The 10,121-nt window shown below is 48.9% G+C and overlaps 1 protein-coding gene across 1 annotated transcript in view; it reads left to right on the plus strand.

The window, feature by feature from the left end:
* Positions 1-9,507, plus strand: part of KANSL3 (KAT8 regulatory NSL complex subunit 3) — a 35,835-nt gene extending 26,328 nt beyond the window's left edge. The window contains exons 19-22 of the mRNA XM_006773079.2: positions 760-869; positions 1,276-1,498; positions 1,816-1,949; positions 7,139-9,507. Coding sequence (XP_006773142.1) covers positions 760-869; positions 1,276-1,498; positions 1,816-1,949; positions 7,139-7,159 — 488 coding nt within the window. The 3' untranslated portion in view covers positions 7,160-9,507. The remainder of the gene's footprint in view (positions 1-759; positions 870-1,275; positions 1,499-1,815; positions 1,950-7,138) is intronic.
* Positions 9,508-10,121: the final 614 nt, after the last annotated feature.

The following is a 10,121-nucleotide window of genomic DNA, read 5'->3' on the forward strand; positions in this document are numbered from 1 at the left end:
CTCACCTCTGCACCTCCACCCGACACTGAAAGGCTGAGTGTCTGAGCCCAGCAGGGCCAAGTCACACGCCTTCTCCTTTAAGAGGCCCTTCCTCTTTGCTTTGAGGCCACTGGGCTGTGTGTAAAGGGTGGTGTAAATGAGGTGCTTGGAATTCTTTTGGCTTAAAAAGTCCTTTCTCGCCTAGCTGGTGTGGCTCAGTTGGTTGAGCATCATCCCGTGCAACAAAAGGTTGCCGGTTTAACTCCAGGTCAGGGCACATACCTGGGTTGCAGGTTTGATCCCCATTTGGGGTATGTACAGAAGGCAACTGATAGATGTTTCTCACATCGATGGTTCTCTCCCTCTCCCCCTTACTCCCTCTCCCCCTTACTCCCTCTCTCTCAGTATGTCCTCGGGTGAGGATTAAATTACATTTTTTTTAAAAGTCCTTTCTCTTCCCTAGAAAGAAGTGAGGGATTTAGAGTTCTGAACAATGGGATTCAACCTCTCTGGTTTTCCTAAACCTGTCCAAACTGTCGGACGGGTGGTTTGGAGCAGGTTGGGATGTGCAGAAGGAATGGAAGGCGTGCATCTGCATAGACCCTTCCTCACATGGGCCTTCAGCGGGCATGCTGGGGGACCTGCTGGCTTCCTGAGAGTGAGGAATGTCCAGGGGAAAGAGCACACCTGGTGTTGGCTGGGTTGTTGAGGGTGGACGGGCATGGCTGCTCTCGGATAAATGGTGGAGCTTGTACTGATGTCTGTCATATCATTTCCTAGGGGCCACATCTGCCAGCAGCCTCCTCCAAGGCCTCAGCTTCAGCTTACAGGATATCAGCAGCAAGACCTCGGGCCTCCCAGCAAGCCCCTCCCCAGGACCATCCCCACAGGTGCACATCTGCCTTCCTTCTGGGCTGGGCAGGTGTGGGAAGGAAGCCTCCGCTTGGTTGGTTGTGGTAGGGAGACTGGGTCTGGAGTCTGGGTCAAGGACAGATAGCCCCTAACTTCCCAGCTGGGAGCTACGAAAGGTTAAGGCTTCAGCACTTACTGGGAGACACTGGGCAAGTTTCTTGACCTCTCTATGTCTTTGTTTCCTTGTCTGTAAAATGAGGATAGTGGTCTATCCCTCACAGAGTTGTTTTGAGGGCGAAATATGTGGGGAATGCCTGGAAGAGCACTTGCATGTGGTGGACACTCAGTACATGGCAGTCTTTAATAACGTGCTGTGGGCACGCCACACTTGTACATGGCTGTTGGGCAACAGCTTCTGATCACCTGGGCTTGTGTGTCCCACAGGCCACCAGTGTGAAGTTGCCCACCCCCATACAGAGCCTGGGTGCCATCACCACAGGCACCAGCACCATTGTCCGTACCATTCCTGTTGCCACCACTCTCTCATCCTTGGGTGCCACTCCTGGTGGAAAGCCTACAGCCATCCACCAGCTGCTGACCAACGGGGGCCTCGCCAAGTTGGCAAGCAGCCTCCCTGGCCTGGCTCAGATCTCCAACCAAGCATCAGGTGAGTCTTTCTTGAGAACCCTGGGGACTCCCAGATATGGGATCTTCCCCCAGGACCTTCTCATCTCACATGGGCTAGGTATGCTATTGAAGCCAACCAGGGTCTTGGCATCCACCCTCAGGGATTTAGCTGTGAGGGGTCCATCCCCCAGAGAGGTTGAGAGAACACAGGCTGTTTCCTGCTACCTTTCAGAGTGACCGATGGGGTGTAGATGACCCCGCTGGGGAGGAGAACAAGGAGGGTGTGCTCTGTGGGAAAGAAACTCCCCAGGAGAGGAAATAGGGTGTGACCAAAAAAAACCTTACTTCTCTTCTCAGGCTTGAAGGTCCCCACCACCATTACTCTGACCCTACGAGGGCAACCAAGCCGAATCACCACACTGAGCCCCATGGGCCCAGGAGCAGCCCCATCCGAGGAGCCCACCTCCCAGGTGCTGCCCTCCAACTCACAGGTGAGTCTGCCCAGGAAGATGGAGGACACAGGCTCTAGCAGTGTCAGTGCACTGGGCTTGTAGTTAGGTCAGATTCAAATCCAGACCCGGGACTTGTAGCTTTGAAACTTGGAGCCTCGTTTTCTGTCACACTCGCTGGACGGTTGTGAGGTTAAACATGTGTCCCTGCGAGCCAGTGCCTGTGTTTCATGTTTTGGTTTACTTTCCCTCCCCATACCTTTCTTCTCTGCTCAGTTCTGTCGTCAGCGGTCGTGGCATAGGCTTTCCAGCATCGTGCCCTTCCAGATCTGGGCACTCATTGCCATCTTTCTCGGGCACAATTAGGTTTTTTTTTAAATATAACTTATTGATTTCAGAGAGGAAGGGAGAGGGAGAGAGATAGAAATAGTAATGATTAGAGAGAATCATTGATCGTCTGCCTCCTTCACGCCCTGCACTAGGGACTGTGCCCTGACCGGGTATCGAACCATGACCTCCTGGTTCATAGGTCAACGCTCAGCCTCTGAGCCATGCCATCTGGGCCACAGCTAGGTTTTTTATAGCCCTTACCAGAAGTCACCTCCAAGTCCTCTCAGCTGAATGATTTCCTTTATGACCTTTTCCAATGAAATGTTTCTAATCTTAAATGGTGATCTGAGAGCCACCCAAAGGCCAGAGATTTAAGAGAACAGTCATTTGTGCCCAGTGTGGAGTGTGCTTACTTCAGTGCCCACCATTCCAGCCAAGGCCTTCCATGCAGGAATGGTGCTGTGCCAGCCGCGTGGCAGAAGCTGGCCCTGAGCCTGGCATTCCCACACAGGCTTTGCGTGGAAATGGGGGCTGGGCATGCTTGGCAGGGGACCATTGCTGACTGGACTAAAAGCTCCTCTGCACAGAGGTTGTTCCTGGCCCCACTGGGGTCAGAGCTACCTCTGCCGTCTGCAGAGAGGTGGAGGTGTTCTCATTTTATTCATTATCTTTTCAGTCACAGAAATGATTATGCTTATCTATATATATAAAAGCCTAAGTGACCGAACAACCAGTCCATCGGTCCCTATGACACACACTGACCACCAGGGGGCAGACGCTAAATGCAGGATCTGTCCCCTAGTGGTCAGTGTGCTCCCACAGTGCAAGCGCCGCTCAGCTGACTGAAGGCACCAGACACTGGGCTCATAGCTGGCAAGTGCAGCTGCGGCAGCAGGAGCTTCTCCTGCCTCCATGGCAACATGCTACCCAGCGGCCGGGCAGGCACAGCAGGGCCGTTATGAGCGGGAGTGGCACAGCACCGGGCCCCACTACTACACCCCCTGAGGCTCCCGGATTGCGAGAGAGAGCAGGTCAGGCTGAGGGACCCCACTGGTGCACGAATTCGTGGATCAGGCCTCTAGTTTTCAATAATACAAACATTATAGAAGTAATATAACTTAGAAAGTGCAAGTTTCCCATGATACCACTCCCAGAGAGGATATCCACTGTTAGTAGCTTGATATGCATTCTTCTAGATTTTTCTTTGTATGCAAAGTGTATTACTTTAATTTTACTTTTTGACAAAGATGAGATCACAGCCCTGACCAGTTTGGCTCAGTGGATAGAGCGTCGGCCTGCGGACTAAATGGTCCCAGGTTTGATTCTGGCCAAGGGCATGTACCTTGGATGTGGGCACATCCCCAGTAGCGGGTGTGCAGGAGGCAGCTGATCGATGTTTCTCTCTCATCAATGTTTCTAACTCTCTATCCCTCTCCCTTCCTCTCTGTAAAAAATCAATAAAATATTTTTTTTAAAAAAAAAAAAGATGAGATCACAAAATACGGACTTTTGTAGCTACCTTTGTTTACAAAACACATTATGACATGTCTCCCTGTTGATTACAGAGAGACCTATCTATGCTCTGACAAGGTGGGCGTAAGAAAGTGGGCTTCACCACCACTGATAGGGAGTTGGGCTGTGTTTTGTTTTTTGACATCATAAGTAATGGTGTAGTGCACACCCTCGTCATGATGTGTGTTTACCTCGGGGGATTCTACAGGCTAGAGACCAATATGTGGAGGGTACATGCATCTACCGCCTGCTAGCTGCTCACTAATTGTCTTTCACGGGGTTTTGCTAATTTACAAGACACAGTGATGAGAATATCTGTTTGTTTATACCATTGTCAGGTGTGGAAATCCGTATTTTTAATTTTACTGATTTGATGGTTGAGAAGTGAAACTGTTTTCATGTGCATTATCTATTATACAAGTTGCATGTACTTTATTCCAGTCAGTTGCGCTTTTTTTCCTTTCTATTGAAATAATAAGTGCATGTCTTTTAACTTTTGTTTCTGGATCTTTTATCATGCAGACATTAAAAAATTTTATACAGTAAGGTCTTCAAATCTTTTCCTTTATGCTCTTCCAATCGCAAGAGTATAATCTTTATGCATTTTTTTTTTTGCATTTTGTTTTTTAATATATTTTCTTTTTAGAATTGTGGTAAAATATACATCCTTACAAGTTACCATTTTTACCCTTTTTTAGGCCCAATTGAGTGGCATAAAGCACACTCACATTGTTGTGCAACCATTACCACAATCCACCTCTAGAACTTCTCCATCATCCCATATTGAAACTATTTTCTTATAATGCTTGTTTGTTTACCTTTAGTTTCAGTCCACTTGGAATTTGTTTCTTTTATTGTTGTTGTTTTTTTGGGGAGGGGGGGTTTGGAATTTATTTCTATATGCTAAGTGAGATAAGGATCTAACTATAGAGGAGTCCATTCATTTTTCATCGTTTGACATCCACTGCTCTCACATTCTAAATTACTATGCACACGTGGGCCAGTTTTGTACCCCTTGATCTGTCTGTTCCTACACTGGCTTTATATTGTCTGGTAATGCAGATCTTCTAGTTAAGGGAGTATCAGTTGTGTTTCTAGTTTGCTAAGATCTTTATACTTTTCCTTTCTCTTGATAAATAATGGGTTTTTAATTTTGTCCATTGCCCTTTTGGAATCAAATGAGATGAATGAGTATAAATAGTTCCTTTAATTAGTTAAACTAATGAATTACTTTAATAGATTTCCTAATATTGAGCTACCAAAATTTGAGATTCAGGCATTTGTCCAATATGTCCTATTCTTTTTTTTCACAGTCCACATTTATTTTTATTTTGCACACATGGGAATCAAAAAGGAACAAAACACAATAGGGAAAAAAATACAATAGAAAGAAAAAAGCCAAGTGTTTCAGAGAAAGGCACTCTTCTGATTTGCTTTTATTTTAGTAAGGATTTTGGCCTCTGTTTATTAGTGATATTGGCCTGTAGTTTTCTTCCAGTCACCTCTGCCTTTGTGTGTGCTTTCTATCTTATAATATGAGATGAGAAGTATTTTATGTTTTTCTCATCTTCTCAGACATTTATATATCATAGAAATGACCAGTTTCTAGGTGGTTTGATGGAAATGACCTCTAAGCCATCGGGCCTATGTCAGGCAGTTCTAACCTTTGCTGATGCTGCCTTGAGGCTCAACTAGAAACATGTCCCCACACGATGCTCTCCTCTCTGTTAGGTGGTCCTTTGGGCTTGCTGTGCATTGGGGAGCTGGCTAGTGTTGAGAGCAGTTAGAGTCGTTGGGAATCCTCTTCCTGGCTAAATGGGAGCCCAGAATAAAGATAATATGTGACGTCTACCCAAGGGAGTTACCTCAAGAGCTTCTTTTTATCTCAGTAAAATGGGTGTGTAATTACTAGGAAGGGTCTGGTGATGATTCTTTTCTTACAAAGGAGATATTATTAGATTCAGACTTGCTGACTTGAAAGCTTCTAACATTCCCTTGTAGTGTTCAGACTGCCAGACAGTGGTCAGGCCCTCTGTCGTCAGCAAGCTGTGTGATCCTGGCCAACCACCCAGCCTCTCTGGACTTTGGTTTTCTCGTCTAGTCTAGTGAGGTGGTGATCCTTGCGGTGCTGGGATTAGTAGGACCCATCTCAGAGTCTCCTCAGGCTTTGGAAGATGAATTTTCAGAGGTTGAGAAATAAACCACCCATTCATGACATTTATAATACATTGGAAATTTTGAACACTGACTGGATAATTGTTGCTATAAAGGAATTATTAACCTTTTTGTGTGTGATAATGGTGTTTAAAAGTTTGAAACAATATCCCCGTTCTATTTTCGGGTTCCATACTGCAATCTTTGTGGATAGAATGAATTTAAAAAGAAAGGCAGTGTGAGCACCAGCTAGACGTCTCTGAGGTTTGTGCAAGCACGAATGTTTTGTTTCTGGCACTGATGGTGCTTACTGCAAATTTCCTTCATGGAGCTGAACTGCGGTGTGGTCCTGAGAGCTGAAGGGGGAGTGGGGACCGAGACTGCTGTGCCTGCATCCGAGTCCTGAACGCATCCTTGCCTGTGGTCGCCAGGCTTTCTTCCTGCCTGGCCATTCCTTTGTGGCCACACTGTGGCCGTGGCAGCCCCTGGGCATTGTCAGGCATATTACTAACCAGGACAGAGGAAGCGTCTGTGCACAGCCTGTCTTTGGGCGGGGTGAGCACATGGGAGGTGCATCCTTTCCAGTTCTGATGGTCAGACCCTCCTCATTCCTCCTCTCCTGCCCCTCTGGCCTCCCCTCTTTACTGCTTTTCCAAAGGTGAAATCTAGAGAAGTGGGAGAACCTTGGTGAGAAAAGGCCGGCTCTCTCAACCTTGCTTCATTCTTCCTGAGCTGTAAGGCTCAGCAATTCAGGGCATCCTCCACAACACACAAAGCATGGTGAGACCTAAGAAAGGATTCGTCAGCACAAGTATGGAAAACTCAGTGATGTCACCCTTAACATTCACCTGGTTCCTTTTCCTGCATTTCCCTTGTCCTCATGTGTAGTAAGAGCTCATCTTTGTAGTTAAACAGTTATACTCTCGGTGCTTTATGCAGCTTGTCTCATTTAACCTCACAAGCGCCTGGGGGGCGGGGGTGCTGTCATCATAAGATGAGGAAAAGGAAGCTGAGAGAGCATAGTCCCTGGCCCTAGAAAGTGGTGGGGGTCTCTGAGTGCAGCGTCCATGCTGTGTGAACCATTGGCTGCTGGAACGCACGTCCTTGTGCACCCAGCTTTTTCCCTAATGAGAATCTCTGTGGCATAAATTCTCAGGCATGGGGTGAGGGGCCAGAGGATCTGAAGTGTTAACTGGCAAAGTTCTGACCCTTGTTCACTACCTCTCCTGCCATAGCGCCTGCCTCCAGCTCCCTGAAGACGCACGTGAAGGCCCTCCTTTGCCAAGATGAGATGGCTGCTGCAGTGAACCCTGGGCACATGTGCTGTCCCGCTGAGCTGTCCACTTGTCTGAAGATCCTTTAAGACACTCACTTTTGCCTCTGCCAGCTGTCTTTGGGGTTGGGCCTGTGGGTCCTGTGAAACTGTTAGGCTAAGTGACGTGGTGCCAGCAAGGGGAGCATCGTCCTCCAGCATCTCCAGGTCTGGTTCCCAGAACCCTGGCTCCTCAGCAGGCCGGGACATTGGAGGGTCACAGTAGCTGTGACTTGCCCCGGGCAGCAGTTCATGGAAGTTGGTGCTACCCGTGCCAAGTTGGGAGGAGACATCTTTGTGGCCTAGGGCTGTAGGGGTTCAGATTGCGAACCCTTTGCTGAGGGCCGGGTCACCCTGGCCCTCCACCTGGCTGGTCGATATTAAAGGGACTTGTTTTGGACGTTCTGCTGCCTTCACTGGGTAGCATGGGAGAGTGCTCCCCATGCCGCCTCCTCGTAGGAATCTGCTGTGACTGAGAATACCTAACAGATCCATGAGCGGGCAGAGCACACTGGGCTGTCCTCTCTCAGCCCCTTTGGCCACGTCCATGTGGAGAGCAGCAGTTGCTAAGAGATGGAAACAGGCCCCTTTTTTATCATGGGTTGGGCACTTCCTGTATGCAGAAAGCCTGCGGGTCCAGAAAGGTCGAAGACAACCAATGAACAGCAAATGAAGTAGCTTCAAGGATGAGTCAGTAAGTCCTGCTGCTGAAACGATTCAGGCTTGAGGCTTCGCCTCTAGGTCCTAAGGAGCTGCAGAGTCACCTGGAGATGAGAAGAATTTGCAAGGTCAGGGAGAAGAAAGCCCCACCCCCCAAATCTCTCCGCAGTGCTTGGAGGTGAAACAGCGATAACGAGCTAAGTTAACGCCTGGGCCTTCCCAGGAAGCCTCGGCGTTAAGACTACGAAGGCTGTGCTTCAGTGTTTCTGTTTCTCTCCCATGCATTTGCCTTCTTGCTCAGAGTGGGAGTATCACTGGCACTGACGCTCCTGTGCGGCACCCTTGCTCTTGGTGCCAGCCTGAGCCCGGGAGGAGCAAGTTCCTGGACAAGTAATCGCTGAAGATGGAGCTTGGAGTCCCTCCTCTCCTCACAGTACTTTTGTACAAAGGTAGTTTTAGATTTGGCTTAGAACCCGTTGTCCACAGCAGCCTCCCTTCCCTTCTGTACTCTAGAATCTTCCAGCTATGGTGATGAGTCAGGCACCCAGTAGGACTCTATTCAGTAGGGAGAGCCTGCAGCGTGCTATGGCCGGAACTGTGGTCCAGGGTCCTGACCCAAACCAGACAACCTGCATTCAATTCAGCAGTCACCCTTCCAGTCTGAGTGGCAGCCAGGAGGGGTGCACAGCGTGCAGGAGTCAGGGTAGACAGCTGGGCATGTGTATGATAGGAGTGGAGAGGGCATCTTAAACATCGTGCCCTCCCTCCCTCCCTGACTCCTGCCGCGCTGGTCTCTGGTGACTCATAGAATGGCGCAGTATTCTTGCATCAATTGGTAGGTAACTGCTTTCTGAAATTCAGGAGGCATTTAGTAAGTTTGAAGAAGATATGAAATCTGAAAGAGGCATCCATAGGTCAGGGGATTGATAAGTTTACAGGTCGAATAATAACGTACCACCAGGACCTGAAAATAGTGGGACTGTGTGAATATGTGAAGCTTTTAGGAATCATTGGGGACAGGCAGAGGGTCCTGAACAGCTATTTGTGCCCTAGGAGTGCCGCCTGGACAGCGCAGGCAGGGCTGCTCCTGAGAGATGCTGGCTTGGTGTGTGCTCGGGCCAGAGCAACAACTAACGCACCTTCCCGCTGTCACGCCAGTCCGAGTGCTTCCCACGGTGACTTCCTGAGGCTTGGGTTGCACACCCCGAAGAATGCCAGACTGGAGGAGGGGGTTATAAGGACATGATTCTTCACCTCAGAGGAAAGGCTAACGGGAGACGTCGTTGAAGTCCATTGAGTCAGGTTCCCCGTGTCTTCTGCAGCCACACCGCTTGAAATGAAAAGGAAGCTTTCTTCTACCCATCACCCAGCAGACCTGGTCTGTAGCCTCAGATGGGACACTGCTGGCCGAAACGTGGAAGGATCAAAAAGGCTTTGGGTAAATTCTTGGATGACAGGTGTATGTTGATGCCCTGTGGGAGAAGATGGAGGAAGACCTTCTGTCTGTTCTTGGGCCCCCCCCACCCCCCACAATAACAATCTTGGGCTGGATGGTTCCAGACTGAGCCCCTGTGACGGTTCTGTTCACATTAGTAAGAACAATTACAGAAATAAAAACAACTTTGCATCACTTCAGCTCGTTTTCAGTTGGCTGCTTGTGTTCTGGTACCTACCCAGAAAATAAAAGCTAAGGTATTATGGTAATGCCTGAGTTCACCTCATTGACGCCCAGTGCCCTGAGGTAGGTACTGTACTTCTCTTTTTAGAGGTGAGGAAACTGAGGCACAGAAAAGTCACACAGTAGGAAGTGCAGAAGCAGGACTAGAACCCAGGCAGTCCGCTGCCCATGTCTGTTCTACTCTGCACTTGCTGAGCTTCTGAGCTAGCAGACCAGAGTGGAGGTCAGCCCAGGAGGTGGGGAGATGGGCTTAGCCTTCATGTGACCCTCTTCGGTTTGTGTCCACCGTGCCTACAGTGATCGCTGCTGGCTCGGCAGGACTCTTGACTGGGCCTGACTCATAGGTGGGGTTCTTTGCCCTTGGTCCTGAGAAATTGAAATCCCTGTACACATCCTATACCTCCACCCCCTCCAATAAATAGTGAGGTGAATGAATGAATTCCACCCACCAGATTATTTGTAATCTTGTATTCAAGAGGACCTTCCCTCCGACCCTTAAATTCCAGGCCCCTATACTTGAATAGGCACCCTCTGTGGGTGGAAGCCATGGTGTGGTGGACCGCGTGGG

This window comes from Myotis davidii, unplaced genomic scaffold (genome assembly GCF_000327345.1).
Source record: "Myotis davidii unplaced genomic scaffold, ASM32734v1 scaffold1065, whole genome shotgun sequence".
NCBI classification, from domain to species: domain Eukaryota; kingdom Metazoa; phylum Chordata; class Mammalia; order Chiroptera; family Vespertilionidae; genus Myotis; species Myotis davidii.